The sequence below is a fragment of the Equus przewalskii genome, chromosome 19, assembly GCF_037783145.1.
Source record: "Equus przewalskii isolate Varuska chromosome 19, EquPr2, whole genome shotgun sequence".
In the NCBI taxonomy this organism is placed as follows: Eukaryota; Metazoa; Chordata; class Mammalia; order Perissodactyla; family Equidae; genus Equus; species Equus przewalskii.
In genome coordinates this window covers 35,169,772-35,191,054 of record NC_091849.1, presented here as the reverse complement: position 1 = coordinate 35,191,054, position 21,283 = coordinate 35,169,772, and the positions used below count along the sequence as shown (strand labels likewise).

At 38.2% G+C, this 21,283-nt stretch overlaps 1 protein-coding gene across 5 annotated transcripts in view; it reads left to right on the top strand.

The window, feature by feature from the left end:
• Positions 1-21,283, top strand: part of ILRUN (inflammation and lipid regulator with UBA-like and NBR1-like domains) — a 106,124-nt gene that overhangs the window by 14,856 nt on the left and 69,985 nt on the right. For all 5 annotated transcript variants that reach the window (XM_070585874.1, XM_070585871.1, XM_070585873.1 and 2 more), the window contains exon 2: positions 18,348-18,502. In XM_070585874.1, the coding sequence (XP_070441975.1) occupies positions 18,348-18,502 (155 nt within the window). The remainder of the gene's footprint in view (positions 1-18,347; positions 18,503-21,283) is intronic.

Here is a 21,283-nt window from a genome sequence, read left to right as displayed (position 1 = left end):
TGCTTTAATTATGAATGAGATAGAACTTCTTTCCATAGCTTTATTGGCCATTTGTATTTTTTCCCCAGCTTTATTGAAACCATTTGTTTTTTTGTGACTTGTGTGTTTTCCTCTCTACCTCTATTAGATTATTTTTCTTATTGATTTGTATGAGCTGTTTGCATATTAAGGAAATTAGCTTCTTATTAAATGTTTACTTTTCCTCTAGTTCATCTTTTAACTTGGTTTATAATGTTTTTTACTATGTAGCACTGTTTTGAGAATTTTTATGAAGTTGAATGGAGCAGTCTTTTCCTTTCTGATTTCTGCTTTTGGTTTCGTGGTTAGACATGCTTCCCCATCTGACTGTGATATAATTATTCACCTCAGTTTTCTTTATGATTGCATAATTTACATATAAATCTTTTATATAGTTGAAGCTTATTTGGCTTTGTGGTGAGAGACCAGTATCTAACATGTTTTCCAGATGATTAGTCAGTTTTCCCATTTATTGAGAAATTCACATTTCTCCCAATGATTTGAAAAGCTGTCTTTATCATGTGTCAAATGCTTATATATATATTTGAGCTTGTTTTTGCCCTTTTTCCTCTGTTGTGTGTGTCCAGTGTTCTAGGGTTGAATAAGAGTTTTAATGTTTACTTAAAAAGTGTTTTGAAAGGGAAGTATATTTTCTTATAATTTAATTTTCATTTTATCCAAGTTATAAACACATGTAGTTTAAAGAGTAAAGTAGTTCTACAGGCTTGTTAAAAGGAACAGGGATTCTAGACCCCCTTGTCCTTATCTCACTCTCCAGAGGTAATCTTTTTCAGTTCTTTCAACTGATTTTTGGATTTTTACTTCTCAATTGATTTTTTCAATTTTAACCATTATCTGTTGACTTCCCACAGGGAGATGGGGATTTTGTTCTGTGAGAGCCAGTGTGGTGAAGAGCAAAGTTCAAAACTTATGCTATTTACTATCTGTGTGACCTTTGGCAAGATATTTACCCTCTTTATGCCTTGTTTTCATCATATATAAGGACAGTGTCAGTTTTTATCTGAGGATTGGATAAATTAATATGTGTAAAGATTCAGAACTGTGCTGTCACATGGTAATTGTTAGTTTCACTCACCCTGTCTCCCATTTTAATTATTTGTAATTTGGTTAAATCAGTTTTCAGTGTTTAAGTCTTTAAATGCTTATTGACATTTGAGCCATTAGTGTAGAGTAGTCCCCCTTATCCACGGTTTTGCTTTCCAGGGTTTCAGTTACCCGCAGTCAACCTCAGTCTGAAAATATTAAATGGAAAATTCCAGAAATGAACAATTCATAAGTTTTAAATTGGGCGTTGTTCTGAGTAGCATGATGAGATCTCGTACTGTCCCGCTGTGTCCCACCAGGGTCGTGAATCATCTCTTTGTCCAGCGTATCCATGCTGTACACGCTACCCGCCTGTTAGTTCCTTAATAGCTGTCTCGTTAGGAGATCAACTGTGGTGGTATCACAGTGCTTGTGTTCAAGTTATTATTTTACTTAATAATGGCGCCAAAGTGCAAGAGTAGTGATCTTGCCGATTTAGAGAAACTGTAAAGTGGTTTCCTTTAAGTGAGAAGGTGAAAGTTCCTGACTTAGTAAGAAAAGAAAAAAAATCATATGCTGAGGTTGCTAAGATCTATGGTAACTTTTATTATAGTATCTTGTTATAATTGTTCGATTATTAGTTATCATTGTTAATCTCTTATTATGCCTAATTTATAACTTACACTTTATCACAGGTATGTCTGCATGTATAGGAAAAAACACGGTATCTGTAAGCTTTATTATCTGTGGTTTTAGGCATCCCATGCGGATCTTGGATTGTATCCTCCACAGATCGGGGGGACTACCGTACATGGATTTATTTTCCTTTTCTGCAGTCTTTTGCTGCCCCAAGGGTAATAATCGTCTTGATTTTTGGTTTGCTCAGTCTCTTACATGTTTTTTTACCGAGTTATCTTCAAACTCCTTACCAACTATGAATCTCTTAGTAGGTTCAGACACTTTAGGTGTTCTATCAGTTTTATCTTTTTATCCAGAGTGTTTGGCCTCCTCTGATCTGGACTGGGTGAGTGCTAGGTCTGCTGCACAGCTCTTACCCTGGGTACCCTGGGGATTTCTTTCACACTTTCCCCCCCTTTGTTGGAACCTCTGTTTCCTGGACCCCATTTTTTTAAACTTCCTGAGAGTGCAAAGGAGATCAAATTTGAGACTTTTGTATTCTGAAACTGTATTTTACTCTAATGCTTGGTTGATATACTCCGGGTTTGGTTAGGTAGCAATTTTAATGTTGGAATATTTTTTTCGGAATTTTGAAGGCACTGCTCCTTTGTCTTCTGTTTTTCAGTGAAGATGTTAAAATGTGATGCTGTTCTGATTCTTTGTTCTTTGAATGAATCTTGTTTTTTCCCTTTCTGGAAGCTTTTGGTAACTGTCTGTGTCTCCAGTGTCTTGAAATGTGGTGGTGATGCGTTTCAGCATGTCTTTTCATACACTCTGCTCAGCTTTGGAGAGCCCTTCCAGTCTGGAAACTGTCCTCTCTCTTGGAAAATTTCTTGAATTAATCTTTTGATTTCCTCCCCTTCACTTTCTCTGTTCTCTTGTCTTAGATCTCCTATTTTTCAGATATTGGACCTTCTGGTCTGGTCCTCTATCTTTTCTCTTTTCACCTTTTAACAAAAATTTTGCTCTGTTTTCTGGGAGATCTCCTTGTTGTTTTCTTCAAGTTGCCTTTTCTGTTTGCTTGCTTTAGTCTTTTTCTTTCATATTAGATGCTTTACCTTAAATATTTGGTGGTTCTTGGCTATCTGCTCCTATTTAAGAGGACACAAAAAGTAGATTGGAAGCTGTGGTCCTGATTGTAGGGTTTGTTAACTGAGGGCTTAACAGCCCCACCCATTTCCTCCAGGGTGGAGCAGTCCCTAGGCTATGTGGTGTTTAGACTATATTAGGGGATCTGAAGTCTGACTGTTAGGTTTAGGCAAATGCATAACCTCTCCTGTTTTTATCCCTGTCTTCACCTCACTTGTAGGGTACGTGGTGCCATTAATTCCTGAACCTTTTGGGGATCTTCATTTTAAGGCAGGTCGCTTCTCTCCTTTTCCTCACTGCTGGCTGAGGAGGAGTCAGCTTTCTCAGGTCAGCTAAGTCATTTAGCACTTGTCTGTCTACTTTCCAGGGCCCCAAATGTTGCCTCCACTTGTTCACTTTGTCCTTGTGAATTTATGACTTTTTCCCCCCCATTTGTCTTAGTTCATTCTGGCTGCTATAACAAAAATACCATAGACTGTGTGGCTTATGAACAACAGAAATTTGTTTCTCGCAAATTTGGAAGCTAGGATGTCAAAGATCAAGTTGCCGACAAATGTGATATTCCATGAGGGTTCCATTCCTGATTCAGAGATGGCTGACCTCTTGCTGTAACCCCATGTGATAGAAGGGGTGAGGGAGCTCCAGGGGGCAGGGCTGGGGGGTGGGGGGTGAGGGGGTGTCTTTTTTATAAGGGCAGTAATCCCTTTCAGGAGAGCTCCACCCTTGTGGCCTAATCACCTCCCAAAGGCCCCACCTCCTGATACCATCACATGCAGGGTTAGGATTTCAGCATATGAGTTTGGGGGGTCGGGGGTGAGCACAAACATTCATTTAGTCTGTAGCATCACACCTGTATTTTAGGAGGGTTTTGGGAGAGACCTGAGGCTAATGCATGCAGTTTTTCATTGGAAGCTGAAAGGAAGCATTGGATTTCCATCTAAAATTTTTTATTCTGCCTTTTCATTCTTATGATTTATGTGTTTGGATACGATATAAAATTTTGCTATGCCAACTGAATAATTGATCAAGTTGTGATGATGTTATGTATAGATACCTTTCCCTCCCGGAAATGGATCTCCTTTTACCTGTAGAATAAAGAAATTATAAATGGTTATCTCTGGCTATGAGATTACAGTTGGGTTTTATTTTCCTTTTTATACTTTAATTCTTCTTCTTTCTTTTCTGCTTTAATTCCTAAATTTTCTACGATGAACATACATTACTTGTGTAATTAGGAAAAAACAATACCTAAGTAGAAAAAAATTGTTAATCAGATAAAATTTGTCCCTACGTTCCAATGCTTTTATTTAATCCTAAATCTGAGTTGTGCTATGTCCTTTACCTCCTTTAGGTAACCTGCAGTTAGAAACACTAATTTTGGAGTGTGTGTGTGTGTGTGTTGCAGAGTTCATTTTCATCTGTCCCCTAATTTTTTATTTTGAAGAATTTCAAAACTAGAAGAGTTGAAAGACTTAACACAATGAATACCTGTATAATTTCTATTTTATTATATTTGCTTTATTTTTTAAGCACTTTTATTGAAGAATGATTTACAGTAATAAATTAATCCATTTAAACTGGATAATTGAATGATTTTTCATAAGTTTCCAGAGCTAAGAACTATCACTGCAATCCAATTGTTTAATATTTTCATCACTCCAGTAGATTTCTCTACAGTTAGTTCCCATTCTCATCTCCAACTTCAGGCAGCCAGTAGTCTTTTTTCTGTCTCTGAATAGTTGCCTTTTCTTCACTTTTTATATCATTGGAATCATGTAATTTGTGGTTTTTTGTATCTGGCTTTTTTCACTTGGCATAATATTTATGAGGTTATCCATGGTTTAGCATGTATAGTGTTTTCATTCATGTTTATTGCTGAGTATATTCTGTTGTATGGATATACCACATTTTGTTTGTCCATTTTCTAGTTGATGGACATGTGGGTTGTTTGTACTTTTTGGCTATTATGAATAAAACTGCTATGAACATTTGCTTGTAAGACTGTGTGTGGATGTGTTTTAATTTCTTTTGGGTAGATACCTAGGAGTGGATTGCTGTTTTGTATGGTAAAGTTATGTTTAACTTTTCAAGAAACGGCCAAATTCTTCCAAATTGACTACTATTTTACATTCCCACCAGCAGTGTATCAGAGTTCTCTCTATGGATTTTATACATTCCGCCCCCCAACCGCTTGAGATAAATTGCAGACATCATGATATTTCACCCTTTAGCCCTGAAGGAAATGTCTCCTAAGAACAAGGGCATTATCTTACATAACTGCATTATCATGGTCACTCCCAAGGAATTTAGCGTGAAAGCACTAGTGTTATCCAGTATACAGTCCATATCTAGATTTTTCTATTTGTTCCCCAAATGCCCTTTATAACTTTTTTAAATCCAAGATCCTCTCAAGCGTCTTCTGTTACATTTGGTTGTCATGTCTCTTTAGTCGTCTTTAATCTGCAACAGTTTCTTCACCTTTGTCATTTGGGTGTTTTCTGACATTGACATTTTTTAATAGTCCAGGCCATTTGTCCTCCAGAGTGCCCTTTATTTTTGGTTAGTCTGATTGTTTCCTCACAATTAGATTCAGGTTAAACATTTTTTTGTTAGAAATAATACACAGATGATTCTGTGTCTTCTGTTTTATCATATGTCAGGAGGCGTATTCTGTTAGTTTGTCCCATTATTATGCTGAATATGAGTATTTGCTTAAAATAGTGTTCACCTATTTTTCTCCTTTGTAATTAATGAGTAATCTGTGAGAGACTGTGAGAATATCCTTTTCCCTAGCAGTCTTTCTCCCAAGTGATTTAGTATCCGTTGATGATCCTTGCCTGAGTGGTTTGTTTATCGCATAAGTGGTTGCAAAAAGGTAGTTTTCTAATTCTGTTCTTTCTTCATTTATTAGTTGGCAACCTTTTGTTAAAGATAGTGCTAATTTTTAAATAGAACTTATTAAATTAGAGTCATGAAGGATTTTATGGTGAATGAAGCAAATTTTTGGTTAGTTTTTAGTATATCTTACTAGTGTAGAACTAAGTGTATTTGCCTTACCCTCATCCACAGAGGATCGAAAGAAAAGGTGCTGGAGAGAGGGATCTTCTTGACCTTTGTGAAGCTTGTAATACATAAACTCCTTCACTGTTTCCGTTATTTTGGGATGTTTGCTCTTTTTCTCTCTTTGAGACACCACTTGTTTTTAGGACAAATCAGAAAAAGCTATAGAAGAATTTTTTTCCTCAGTTTGTATTATTTCTTCATAAACCAAATTTGGTAGTGTTTTTTTCATGTTTCTTTGGGTGGTTTTATGACTTTTTTTGTAGTTTAACTGGTGATAATTATGCAGTGTCATGCAAAGTAGCTATTTTAAAAAATCCTTTTCTTCTGTAATGTATAAGAAATGCCATAGTTGGATGAGCTGTCTAAACCTGACTGCCTGTCGTCTGTAGCTGGTTTCCCAGAACATGAAAATATTAACAGAGTATGTAAGATTGTTTCCAAGTGTCACAGGGCTTTTAGAGGAAATATTCTTTAAATATTGTCTTCTTTGTTTGTTCTCAGTGATAAGCTACTACTAAAAACCGGCAGCAGTCTCTGACATACTTATAGTGTCATTTTATTAGTTTGTAAAAGAAAAAGAGGCCTGGTCCACTCAGGTTTGTTAGCTCTCATAAAGTCTGCCTTTATCATATTCTTTCTCCAAGTTCCATCTAATTTAATTTAGTCTCCTAGCTGTAAGTGTGTAGCTTTTTAAAGGTACCTATCTCACATGTACCAGGGAGCAGCCAAATATAGCCACAGTGTATTTGGAGATGGGTTGGCTGCAGAATGAGTAAAGTTGGCATTTAGGCCGTGTGGCATTACTGGTAGTGGTGATAACATTGCATTGGTTTTGTTCATCTTATTACGTAGAACTTGGCCAAGATTTATTTACCCTTTTGTTCTTAGAGGAGAGACTACGAGTGATAACATAGGCCTTAGATTCTCTCTTAGATGTGTACCCTGGTATGCATTTTTAGAGGTGAAGTGTGCTGAAGTTTACTTTTGTAATATTTCCAAAGATGGTATGGTCAGCATCATTCTTTAGGGGAGATGAATTGGAAAGGCTTTGAAGCTGGCCCCTGTAGCACACCGTGAGGAAATCGCAAAGGCAAGACATATTAGACCCATGTGGAGCATTTTAATCAAAGATACGTGTAAAAGGTGTGTGGTATTTCTTTTCAAAGCCGGTGCATTTTTCTCTGTATGCAGTAACAACAGCTAGATTTGAAAATGGAATGTTGGTTTACAATTTAGCTTTTTGGCACTTTCTCCTTTTTTAAAAATAAAAAAACCCCCAAAGTTCCTAGTATATTTTAGAAAATAGCTCTCTGACTAGGCTGTAGGATGAGATACATTTGACCACTGCTGGCTTATTGTCAGTTCCCTGTTAGGTAAACACGCTTTTGAAAACCTTACTTAATTATAGATTTACCTGATCATTTCGTAACTGCTACTTTAAATTATGTCCCAAAGAAAGTTTCATGAACAACAATAAACCACAAACGTTTTGTTTATGAAGATAGCTTTGTCTGAATCACGTTTTCTGTTCATCATTCTGGGAATTTTTGTGTACCATACATTTTCATGTCTCTTCTAGGCCAGTGTTCTGCTATCTTCAAAAATTTTGTTAGCACTGATCCTAGTGATCGTTTACCTTTTTCGGGAAGTATTCATAACAATTAAATTTGGGGGGCAAGAAAAGTGGGAGTTATTTCTAAGTATGCATCTTTAATGGATAATTGAATTCCTGAAAGGAGCGTTATGAAGGAAATGACTCAGCAGAAAACAGCACCTTTTAAATTGTAATCCTTAGTCTGCCCTCGTATTCATAGTGTTTTTCCTTTTACAATGAACATTTTCAAATATACAGTAAAATAGAACAAATAATAGAATGAATAGCCATTGTATTGGCTTTTTGCTGCTGTAATAAAGTACCACATACTCAATGGTTTAAAAAAACACCAATTTATAAGAAGTCTAAAATGTGTGTCTCTGGGCTAAAAGCTAGGTGCTATCAGGATGTGTTCATGCTGGAGAATCCATTTCCTTGCCTTTTCCTGCTTCTAGGAGCTACACGCATTCCTTGACTTATGGCCTCATTTCTCCATCTTCAAAGCCAGCATGTCTTGCAAGTCCTTCTCACGCTGCTGTCTCTGGTTCTGTCAGTTTGGTCTTCCACCCTTAAGGGGTTACACTGAGTTCACCTGGATAATTTCTCTATTTTCAGCTAAGTGATTAGCAGCTTTAATTCCCCTTTGCCATGTAATGTAACATATTTACACGTTATGGGGAGTAGGACATTACTGGGATGATGAAAATGTCCCTGAACATGGTGATGGTTTTACAACTTGGTAACTTTAGGAAGAATCTTTGAATTGTACAATTGAAATGGATGAATTTTATATAATGTAAATTATACTTCAATAAAATTGTTTTTTTTCTTTTAAAAAACCTTTAGATGCTCTTCTTGCTTTGAGGAGTAAGTCCAGATTTCTTAATGAAGCATATTGGCCCCCCTCTAATTAAATTTTTTAAAAACTGTGGTAAAGTACACATAACATAAAATTTACCACCTTAACCATTTTTAATTGTACGGTTCAGTAGTGTTAAGCATGTTGTGCAACCAATCTCCAGAAATTTTTCATCTTGCAAGACTGAAACTATACCCATTAAACAATAACTCTCCGTTTCCCCATTCCTTCAGTCCCTGTCCATCATCATTTTACTTTCTGTTTCTATGAATTTGACTACTCCAGATACCTCATATAAGTGGAATTTGACATTATTTGTCTTTCTGCCAGCTTATTTCAGTTAGCATAAGGTCCTCAGTGTTCATCCCCATTTTAGGATGAGGTAGATTTTCCTTTTTAATAATATTCCATTGTATGCATATACTGTATTTAGTTTATCCGTTCATCCGCTGGTAGACACTTGGGTTGCTTCTGCCTTTTGGCTATTGTGAATAATGCTGCTGTGAACATGGATAGCAAATATCTCTTTGAGACTCTGCATTCAGTTGTTTTGGATAAATATATACCCAAAAGTGGGATTTCTCGGCCTGAGTTGTTTTAATTTACCTTTCCAGCACTTCTGCCTTTTTTTTTTCAAAGATTGGTACCTGAGGTAACAACTGTTGCCAATCTTCTTTTTTTCTTTTTCCTGCTTTTTCTCCCCAAAGCCCCCCGGTACTTAGTTGTATATTTTTAGTTGTGGTTCCTTCTAGTTGTGGCATGTGGGATGCCACTTCAGCATGGCTTGATGAGTGGTGCCATGCCTGCATCCAGGATCTGAACTGGCGAAACCCTGGGCCGCTGAAGCGGAGCGCGGGAACTTAACCACTCGTCCATGGGGCTGGCTCCTCTTCTGCCTCTTCTAACAGACTTTGCACCAGATGTGCAGACTCTATCCCTTGAACACACTGTACAATTTTGAATTAATCTGGGTTTGTTACGTTGCAAATAGCAAACTCACTTCAAACTAGATAATGCTAAAGGGGCAAGGGGTATTTAAAGGATATTGCTATGTTACACAGACTTCCAAGACGGGCATTTGTTTGGGCTTCAGGAACAGCTGGAACCAAGGACTGAAAATACTTGTAGATTTCCTTTTGTGTTTGTGGTCTTTAGGTCTTCGCAGTGGTCTTCCGTCTCTGCTGAAGAGAACCATGACTGTCAAAAGCTCCCAGATGTGTAGTTTATAGACCAGGTACTATGAGAAAAACTCTCTTCCAGTTCTAAATTCCTGGGTGGCCCCACCCCCATGTCAACTCTGGAATGACCGCACTCTGTACTATGGAATCCTCCGTGAAAGTGGGAGCATTCCCTAAACAAGTAACAACTACAGATACTCTCCTCCCCCTCCCGAATGAGAGAGGACTCCTAGTCACGTCCAGCTGTCATACTGTGACTTGTTGCAGGTGCCCCATCCAACCAGCTGAAGATCTCTGGGAGGTAGCTATGCTCTCCCTAGTTTAGCCTTGATTGGTCCAGATATACGTTTGCATGATCAGCAGTCCGTGGGCCAAATGATACATTTTTGTTGTTGTCGTCATTCCTCTGCCCTCTGTCATATAGTCCCAGTATACGATTGTGAGAAACCAAATAAAAAGGAGAAAAGAAAAATACTGTATTTTGGTCACTGGTTTATTCCATTCAGCAAAGATTTATTAAGCACCTTCTATGTGCCAGGTAATGTTCTCAGTCTGGGGCATACAAGCAGTAAGAATACAGAGCATATACTGTCTTCTATAGGATGGGAGCAGTAAGAGAAAATCAGCAAGTCTCGTGGTCACCCGTTAACTCATTTCGCTGGCGGAGGACTGAATGCCTTGGCCCGGCTTCCCCCAGAAAGATTCCCCATGTCTGATATCCTTTAGGACCATACTTGAGAGGAGCACAGGGCATGTAGCGGCAGTGTCAGAGAGAGTTCCTATATGAGGGCCATGCTGCTTTAGCTTTCCCCTTCCAATAAGATGCCATTTTTGGACCTAGAGTTTGACTGGGAATATAATAATTACAGGCTCCTGGTGATAGAACTCCTTTCAAACTTCACTACTTATCCATTTCATACTGGGCCATTTCCTTTGATAAATAACCAACTCCAGTAATATTATAATTAGACTTTTTACTTCAAGAGAACATCTAGGACTGGGTTAGGTCCCTTAGCTCTGCTTATCTTTCCAGTCTGAAGGTCTCTACCCTCAGGGTATGGATGGAAAATTCTGGATTTAGAGCTTTCTCAAATCTTCTATGGCATGTCACTTCCTCTAGACATTTCTTTCAGAGAGGATATGGCCAATAAGTACACGAGAAGATGTTTAGGATCCTTGGTCATTAATGAAATGCAAATCATAACCACAGTCGGATATCACTTCACACCCACTAGGATGGCTGTAATGAAAAAGAAAATAAGTGTTGGTGAAGATGTGGAGAAATAGGAACACTTGTACATTGCTGGTAGAAATGTAAAATGGTTCAGCTGCTATGGAAAAGAGTTTGGTGGTTCTTCGAAAAGTTAAACACAAAATTGCCGTATGACCCAGCAGTTCTACTCCTAGATTTATATCCAAAGACATGAACACGTATGCCCACACAGACACTTGTATGTGAGTGTTTATAACAGGATTACTCATAATATTCAAAAGGTAGAAACAACCCAAATGCCCATCAACAGGTGAATGGATAAATAAAAAATCATGCAGTCCTGTGTCTCATAGAGTTTTGGTCAATGAGGAACTGCATATGTGACTAGTCTCTTAAGGTTAGTACCGTATAGCCTGGTGTGTAGTAGGCTATACCATCTAGATTTGTGTAAGTACACTCTATGATGTTTGCACGATAAGGAAATTGCCTAATGATGCATTTCTTGGAACGTATCCCTGTTGTTAAGCTATGCGTGACTGTATGTATGTATAATGGAATATTTCTCAGCCATAAAAAGGAATGAAGTGCTGATCAACATGCTGCAGTTTGGGGTGAATCTCGAAAACATGCTAAGTGAAATAAGACAGAGACAGAAGGTTGCGTATTATATGATTTCTTTTATATAAATTATCTAGAATAGGCAAATTCACAGAGACAGACATCAGAAGATTAGTGGTTGCCAGTGGACTGGGGAGGAGGGATGAGGAGTGATTACCTAATGGGTCTGGAAGGCTCTTAATGGATATGAGGTGATGAAAAAGTTTTGAAACTCGAGAGAGGTGGTGGTTGCACAACGTTGTGAATACACTAAATGCCACTGAATTATGTACTTAAAAGTAGTTAATTGTATGTTTTGTGAATTTCACCTCATTTTTTTAAAAAAAGGAAAAACAGTTTGATCCTGAGATGTTAGCCAAAGGCACTTAGAAAGCCAGTGTTATATTACTGTGTCCTCAGAATCTGCTTTTCATTGTTGTTGTTTTAAACTATAAGCCAATTTTACTATCTCAGATGACAAGAATACCCAGTGTAAGACGGCTCTGGGGTTGCCTACTTTAGTGGTTCAACTCTGTCATAAAGGACAAAGCAATTATTTCTCTTTCTGATCATCCTTGGCATGTCATTAGGTCTCCTGAGGTTCCCAGTAGGTCCCTTCATTTTCCCAAGATGGTTGCAGTAATTCTGTGCATTGAATTTTTTTTTGTATCTTCCAGTAGCAGCATAAAGTATACCCTCTCTTTCTTCTTTTTTCCATTTACCTTTTTATTATAAGCTTTTTTTTTCCCTTAAAGATTGGCCCCTGAGCTAACAACGGTTGCCAATTTTTTTTTCTGCTTTTTTCTCCCCAAATCCCCCCAGCACATAGTTGTGTATTTTTACTTATGGGTCCTCCTAGTTGTGGTATGTAGGACGCCTCCTCAACGCGGCCTGACGAGCAGTGCCATGTCCGCACCCAGGATCTGAACCAGTGAAACCCTGGGCCGTCAAAGCGGAGCGCACGAACTTAACCACTTGGCCGCGGGGCTGGCCCCTATTAGAAACTTTTTAAACCTACAGAAAATTTTAAAGAATTGTAGAGTGTATGCCCTTATACTTATTACCTAAATTCAACAGTGGTTAACATTTTTGCCATAATTTGTTTTCTCTATGTAAAATTTTTTTGAATCACTTCAAAGTTGTAGACATCACGACCCTTCATCCTTAAACAGTTCAATGTGCTTCTCCTAAAAATAAGGACGTTCTCTTACATAACTGCATACTAAGATACTAAGATAATTTACAAAAAATACTAATAAAAAATATCCAGTCCATGTTTAAATTTCCTCACTTGTCCCCGGATGTATCTTTAATGACCCTTTCATGTTTTTTAAAGAATCAGAATCCAGTCAAGAACCTCAAGGACTGTATACTATTGTGGTTAATGCCTCTTTAAATCTAAAACAGTGCTGCCACCTTGCCTTTTCATGGCAGAATGCTTGTTTTTTACTTTATGTTTGGGAAAAGTATAACTGTTGATGATAGTTAGAAGGACCGGTTCTAAAAAGTAATAAAATTAATGGATCAGTAAATAGCTAGGGAAAGGAGAAGAAACAATCTTGTGCTCTCTGTGGCTCTAAGAAGTAGGTAAATGCTGGTGCCAACTTTGTTGCTCCTCTTAATGAAGTTTTCCACAAGTTCTTTCTTTTTTCTACTGTCTTCGCATGTTAAATAGTATCATCTGTGAGTTAGTTTTTAGGTTTGAAAATATTGAGAGTCTTCTTTAGCCCGACTCCTATTCCCTACCTGCAGTCATCTTTCTGTTTTAATGAAATTCTCAGTTTCTTCCCAGGCCTTAACATTCACGATGGTCACAGGTACATATTTTTTGGTCCCTCTTTTCGGTCTTTCATGTTAGATTCGTGTTGAGTTGATGTTGGTAAGCCCTTGTAGGAACCCCCGTAATTTTGCTGATCCTTTTCCTACTCAGGTTTTTCAGTCATTCAGAGATAGTAAGGCCTTCCTGATCCCTGGGAGGCTTATGGCCTCCACTGCAGTGTCATTGGCACTCCACAGGTGAGGGAAGCTTCTTGTGGTTCCGGATAAGTATTGCTCGAAGCCCAAAGATGCTGTTGTTGGTGCTTAAATGGATTGGTTCATTATTCTGATTTCTCATTTTAATTTGTGTCCAAATAAGATGGATGGTTTTCTTTTTCTCATAAATAAGTTGGATCCTTTTGAGTTTCTTACTTGTTTAGAGAATGGAAAAAGAAGGTATTTAATTTTATTTTCCTGAGAATCTGAGCTAATTCTCAGACTTTTGGCGTTTCCTCTTTAAATCTGATTTCCTGATTTTCTTAACTGTTTTCTACCCCTGTAATTTTGAGTGATGTTCCTGGCAGTCTAATTGGTATATAGATGATTTTTCTTTGTAAGACCAGTAATCTGACTTATGTATGTATACATAGTACAAGAATAAAATATTCTGTGTTTGTGAATATAGTAGTCCCCTCTTATCCACAGGGATACGTTCCAAGCCCCCCAGTGGATGCCTGCAACTGCAGACAGTACTGAACCCTATATATACTATGTTTTCTCCTGTACATACGTAATAAGTGACTAACCAGTAGGTAGGTAGCCTACACAGTGTGGGTACGTGGACAAAGGGATGATTCACGTTCCAGGCAGGACAAAGTGGAAAGGCGCAAGATTTCATCACACTACTCAGAATGGTGTGCAATTTAAAACTCAGAATTGTTTATTTCTGGAATTTTCCATTTAATATTTTTGGACTAGGCTTGGCCTAGGGTGACTAAAGCTGTGGAAAGTGAAACCATAGATAAGGGGCAACTACTGTACATGCAAGATTAGGTATTTAACCACTTCAAGAATTCATCTTAACGAGAGAGTTACAACTAATTCATTCATCGAATTCATGATGGTAATTAATATGTTCTTAAGAAAATCAGATGTTCACAGTGTTATTAGATAATTAGCAAATTCTGGATAAGTTAAAAGTTTTAGGCCTTTGGATAGGTGTGGTTCTGAATTCTAATAATTGGCTGTCTAGCCTGGGGCAAGTTATTTATCTATCAGTGCATCTGTGGCCTTATCTATAAAGTGAAGGTTGGACAGTATTGCTTCTGAGTTACAAAACTGCATTTCAGCAGGGTACACATAATCATCATCACCAAAGTCTAGTCCAAATCAGGTTAACCTGATTATCAGTGCAGTTGAAACTGTGTTGTGCACCAAGCCCATTTCTCACCCCAAGTAGGAAAAGCTGCCTTGGGCTGATAGGCTTGGTGTGAGAGGCAGTTGGAGTTACCTTTGTTCGAGGTCTCCGGGTTACCACAGTCTTCTAGACTGTAAGCCTGGTAGAGGCAGGGGCCTTGTCTTTCTTGCTAGGTGTTCTATGCCTAGTCCCAGGGCGAGTGCCCAGCACGTGGATAAATGCTCATTAATTATATACCAATATTTTAATATAAAAAATTCAGTTTTGCAGATGAATAAACTGACATATATGCTTAGCCACAAGTTCAAAGCCCCACAGCCAGGAGTTGGAGCTGTCTCCAAACAAAGTCTGTGCTATGTAACATAAAATTTACCATTTTAGCCATTTTTAAGTGTAGAGTTCTGTGGCATTAAGTATATTCACAGTGTTGTACTACCATCACCATCCTCCATCTTATTAGCCTGTGTCTGTTTTCCCCACTGTTACACTGCCTCCCCTTTGTTCTTCAGGGTGCTTTTTACCGTCTGAAATCAGATTTAAAAACTTTTTGAGCAAAAACACTGAAGGAACCTGGAAGTTTAAACTTTGAGGCTGAATAGTGAGTCAGTGTTCTGTTTTCCGTCTCTTCAGTCAGCTCTATTTCATGGAGAATTTCTTGGTGTCTAATAATAGTTGAGCATGTTGTTTTGAATCGGAATACATGCTATTGTGTCTACTTGTTCTCACACTGAGTTGGAGCTCTTTGGTTTATTCCTGCTGTTGCTCAGCCCAGTGAGCTGTGATCTAAATCTTTCCAGTGCTCTGGAGCTGTGTACCCACGTTTTGAGCCGTGTACCTGCCTGATGGGTTAGAACGCCACTGGGCTGAAGTCCACTCCCTGCCCTGTACTTGGGAGGTGAATTTGCTTTGTCATCCTCCACTCCTGCTTCCTGCCAGGAGGCCAGTTCACTACTTTCAGTTTCACTTTGGGCTTTAAAAATGTTTCTTCGTCTTTCTCTGGCTGAAGTACTTGGATATAGAGGTACAAATAATCGGTTTTGTTGGTCTGGCTGTGGGATGAATTGGGATGTGCAAAAGGAGATGTGAGGAGGAGGATGAATCTGCCTAAGTAGGGTAGCTGGACTTTTCCACTTGTTAGTGCTTCTACTGCAGTGGTCTCGAAGTCTTGTCTGATATCAGGCAGAGCCAAGTGGTGAAATATGACACAGGCTGAGGATGAGAATTGGCAGTTTTCCTGAGTACACAAATAGTTTCTTCCCTCCCAAGCATATTTTATGGCTAAGCGAGCTGAAGACAATTTAGCAAGCTACCTGCTGGAGACCTGCAGCAGAAAAATTATCTTTATAAAAAGATGAACACATAGCTTTTACAAAACGTTTTCAGAAGAACAAATGCGAACCAGGCTTATTTTTCTCTCCCTCCTTTTATCCCTGATCTCTAAGTTTATGTCCTCCTGAGTCTGTTTGTGGGTGGTAGGGTTGGACTTCCCCAAGGTTGACCAGTCGCATTTTCTTCACTTTGGATCACAGTCAGCTAGGTAACGAAGTTGCTGGGAACATTAAAGTCTGAGCCTTCCTACTGAATGGTCAAGCAAGCAGGCACAGTTTGGCCCCTGGCCCAGCTCTGCTCTATGTAAATTTTGTCTAGCACACACAGGACAGGCAGGCAGTTGGTGGTGGTGGTGTAATTCCAGTCACCACTAATATGACAGGCCACCATTGCATGAAGCTTGACCTGAGATAGCTGCTCTAAATATAGCCTGCCTTTCTGGCAGCTGCAAACACCTGGAGGAACAGGCAGGCCCCAGCAGAAAAGTATTTGCTGTTAATAGCATGTGTCTTGAACAGTTGTATACCGTCAGAGCTTATTTCATGCTATGTTTATGCATAATTAAAAACAATCCACTGGATCCATTGGCTTATGGTTAGGTTATGTTTAGAAAAATGCAATTTGTGTTGTTGTCTACTGTGGGAACTGGGGATGATGTCACTACTTTGAGTAAGATCATAAGAGAAGCAGTTACTGTAATTACCAACAACTTCTTTGATCTCTATAATGAATACAGCTTACTTAAACCCCATAGTGGCCTTTGGTTTCTGGCACTGATGAATCAAGCTGTCAATCATGTGATTCTGTTCAATTATGGACTCGAGTTTATGTGCTTGCTAGTTCCTTCTTACCGAAGGGGGTTTATGAGTAATTAAAATGAACACTAACATTTACAAATGGTACTTCCAAAAATGAAACTACAAATGGCTCCATAACATGTAAAAAGTACTTAACCTCTCTCATAAAAAGAGAAAACATTTTAAGAATTCACTGAGATTTTTTACCTATCAGATTGACAAAAATCCAAAATTTTGGAGAAACACTGTTGATGAACAAGCGGGAAAATAGGCGCTCTCATACATTCTTGGTGGGAGCGTTTTTTTTTTTTTTTAAGATTTTTTAAAAAATTTTTTCCTTTTTCTCCCCAAAGCCCCCCGGTACATAGTTGTATATATTTTAGTTGTGGGTCCTTCTAGTTGTGGCATGTGGGACGCTGCCTCAGTGTGGTTTGATGAGCAGTGCCATGTCCGCGCCCAGGATTCGAACCAACGAAACACTGGGCCACCTGCAGTGGAGCGCATGAACTTAACCACTCGGCCACAGGGCCAGCCCCTTGGTAGCAGCATTTTTAACTGTATAACTTTTGTTGAGGGAAGTTCAGATATATCTATTAAAATAATCACAGATATATACTCTTTAACCCAGTGGTATCACTTATAGGAATTTATCCCATGGATGCACTTGCGTGTATATAAAATGATGTATGCTTAAGCTTATTTGTTGAATGATTAAAGATTGGGAACAGGGCCCCGCCCTGTGGCCGAGTGGCTAAGTTCGTGTGTTCCGCTTTAGCGGCCCAGGGTTTCGCCAGTTTGAATCTTGTGTGCGGACATGGCACTGCTTGTTGGGCCATGCTGGGGCGGTGTCCCACATGCCACAACTGTAAGGACCCACAACTAAAAATACACAACTATGTACCGGTGAGCTTTGGGGAGAAAAAGGAAAAATAAAATCTTAAAAAAAAAAAAGAAAGATTGGGAACAAACTCAGAAGTGGACTGGTTACATAATTAATGATGTATTTATACATACAGTGGATATAGATGTAAAAAACAATGAGGATACTCATTATGTACTGACATAGAAATGTCTTCATGATATATAGTGTTAAGGGAATAAAGCAAAGGACCAGTTTGTAATATGCTTCCAATTATATAAAAAGGGGGTAAATAAGAATATATATCATTTGCTTGTATGCACATAAGGAAGTTCTAGAAGGATATTTAAGAAAGTAATATGAATGATTACCCGTGTGTGTGTGTCTCCGTGTAGGAAAGAAGAGATAAGATGGGTATTTTTCACTGTATGAAACTTTTTGAACTATGAGCATGTATTGCTTTTTCAAAAAATTAAGTAATTAGAATGTTTTAAAAAATGGAGCTTCTTTGAATTCTAGTCACAGTGACAGAGGAGCTCTTTTGATTGACTTCTGTACCCTACTTGCTGCCTGTGAGTAAGAGGGAGATTTTTCTTGTTGTTGCTGGTGGTGGTGCTGATGTTTGTTACTTTCTGTGTGGGTAGCTTGGAAGAAAATGATGCACAAGTTTGTTGGTCTTGGTGTTTTTCCTGTTGTTCCTCAGCCAGAAACGGTGGCTCTGAAGATTTGTGTACCAGGAGCCTCAGGTTCTATAACAAACCCTAAGAAACAGGTTTTTTTTCCTTTTGTTTGACAATTAGGATAATATGCTTTGGGCAGGACTGAAGTCTTTTGCCTTTTCTCTTTATTTGCAGGAACCTACAAGCAGCAATTGGCGCCTATTATGACTTTGAGAGCCCAAACATCAATGTGCCCTCTATGTCCTTTGTTGAAGATGTCACCATAGGAGAAGGGGAGTCGATACCTCCTGATACTCAGTTTATAAAAACATGGAGGATCCAGAATTCTGGTAAATGTATAATGGGGATTTCTCCCTTGCCAAGCTTTCTTTTTCTTAGTGGTTAAAAGGAAATAAGGAAATGTTTTAGCTTAAGTTATGTGATTGTGTAACTCTGAGCTTTTTCTTATACATGATATAGCATTTTTTTTCTTGTGCTGGTATGATGACCAGACATCAGTGAAATATCCCCTACCCTAAAGTGGAAGAAGGATTTAAGTCTTGATGGCATCTAAACACAATTCAGTATTTATTTGATATCAGACATTAGGCCTGTGTGTGGTAGTGGTATCGTATCCACCTGTACAGTTCTACTCCATCATTTTAATTCTGCTCTAATTAATCTTCCAGTTATTTCCAGTAGGTTAGAGGTGGTACATCCTTGCATAGAACAAAGCAGTTAGAAGGAGCTGTGAGCATCTACCTTTTTGAGAGCTCATTTCTTTGCAGCCACAGCATGATTCTATCTGAAATTTCATTGTGATATCTATTTGAGATGTTAATATCACTTTGAAAAACAGAGTAAGAAGTGTAGTTATTTGTTTAAAATGGGAAAGATGGAAAGATTGAGAAATTATTATTATTTTTTTAATACTGTTTTTGGGATCAGCCCTGTGGCACAGCAGTTAAGTTCTCACGTTCCACTTCGGCGGCCCGGGGTAGCTGGTTTGGATCCCAGGTGCGGACATGGCCCGCTTGTCCAGCCATGCTGTGGCGGCATCCCACATATAAAGTAGAGGAAGATGGGCACAGATATGAGCTCAGGGCCAGTCTTCCTCAGCAAAAAGAGGAGGATTGGCAGCAGATGTTAGCTCAGGGCTACTCTTCCTCAAAAAAAAAAAAAAAAAATTGTTTTGATGTATTGTTGACTTTAAGAAAAATTAAAAAGTTAACCATAGTTCTTTGAAAATAATACCTATGTGTCTGGTAACTGTTAATTGTTACCTTTTACTTGTTAAATTCTTTTCTAAAGGCTTTTTTTGTTGGAGTGGGTTTAATATTTCTTGTCCCATCCAGTAACAGTTTATGCTGACCTGGTGGTGGTGCTTTTATTTCCCTATTAATGAGGATTGAAACAGAGAAATTCTGAGATGGAGAACTAGGCAAAATGAGTAGCTAAAAATTTGCGAGTATAGGGGAACCCTATCTAGATAGCAAGATGATAGAAAACTCTCTTGGGGGCTCAAACAAACTTGTAAAAGTGACCTTTTATTGACTCTTTACTTTTCTGTAGCTTCAGTTCTTTTATGATGGGGAAAAACCGGCTAACGTTTTACTTAATTCATGTACCAAATGGTTGTTATTAGTTTTTCTGGCTTATTTAGAAGTAACTCTCCCTTGGGTGAAGATTCATTGTGTCACTGAGCAAACACATAATCCGATTGACCCAGTGTTGTAGATGACTGGGGACATTTGTGGCTTTGTAAAATTTTCATTAGTTTATTTTCCCTTTTGCTTCTAGTAGTGTGGTGCTTTGGTAGTTTGAATAGCACAGGGTAATATGGGAAAATAGCCATATTTTCTATTTTTCTTGAAATTCTTGCTTGTTTGAACTTTGATTATCTTCACTTTGCTTACTTTCTTTCTCACCTTTGTTAATGTTGCCTGCTTTGAAAAATATTAAAACAATCTCTTTACTTCAGCTTCTATTCATCATGTTTCTTCTCTGAATTACTAAAACCTACTGTGTTAGTGATCAAAAATACTTTTGAAACCTATACATGAATTTTTTAAATGAGTGATGTTTGTTTATAAAATATGACACATTCACAACTTTTATTTATCTTTTAAAAAATTAAACCAAGACCTTGTTTACTTACAGTGAAAACACTGAAAATGGTCTGGCTTTCCATGAGTTCTTTATAGTTAAATATTGAAAGTGGTTAGAATACTGTTGAAATGTTTTAAACACTATCTTGTTGCAGAATAACCATTTTATATTTCAGAAAACCTCTTGATATATTTATTCACTCACTGGACAGTTCCTTGGGTTAATGGGGAGTTGGGGGGATTGATATAAAATGGCTAGAATGTAAAAAACCCCAAAGAGCCTGCGCTCCACCTTGACTTGGAGAAAAATCTGTATTGGTGGGCCTGGCCACTTTTTCCTCCTGCTTTTGCATGGTAATTCCCTTTAAAACAGTCTCTGTGTCTGCAGCCTTTCTTTCTGTAAAAGGGCATTCTTGTTCCGAACACCTCTGGAAAAGTTGGGCAACAATTGCTAGAGATTTACCTTTCAAGGTACTTGAACAAATAGGTTTTTTATTCTTCTGGAAGTTGTTCACCCAGTTGTAAAACAGTTTTGTGTCTATAGCTAAATGCTTTCCATTTGATTAAGGAGAAACTGGCCTCTCATAACTAAGTAACAGATTTGTTATTAAAGAGAGGGAAAGCATGCATGTGCACTGGTTCTTCAACATCGTCCTAGTCTGGCCTGAGTTCTTTCTGGAAATAGAGTAGTAACATAGAAGTAGGGCACGCCTTAGCTGTTTCTCCTCTGGCTCTCTTACTGTTGTTCATAACCTTCTAAGAGATAAGTGCTCACTGAAGTTTCGTAAGTAATTTTCATGGTGCCTCTCTGCTCTCATGTTTTAGGCATGCCAGGCATTCAAATATACAACAGATGAGATTGATAGGAACTACATATAGCTGTCTCAACAGCTTTCCCAAAGAAGATAAATGTCACACATTGTTTAAAATTAAACTCCTAATATTGTTTAAATCCTTAGATTCAGACCATAGGAAAACAGAAGTGAGGCATTTAATGACATTAGCTGCAGAATCCCAGGATCC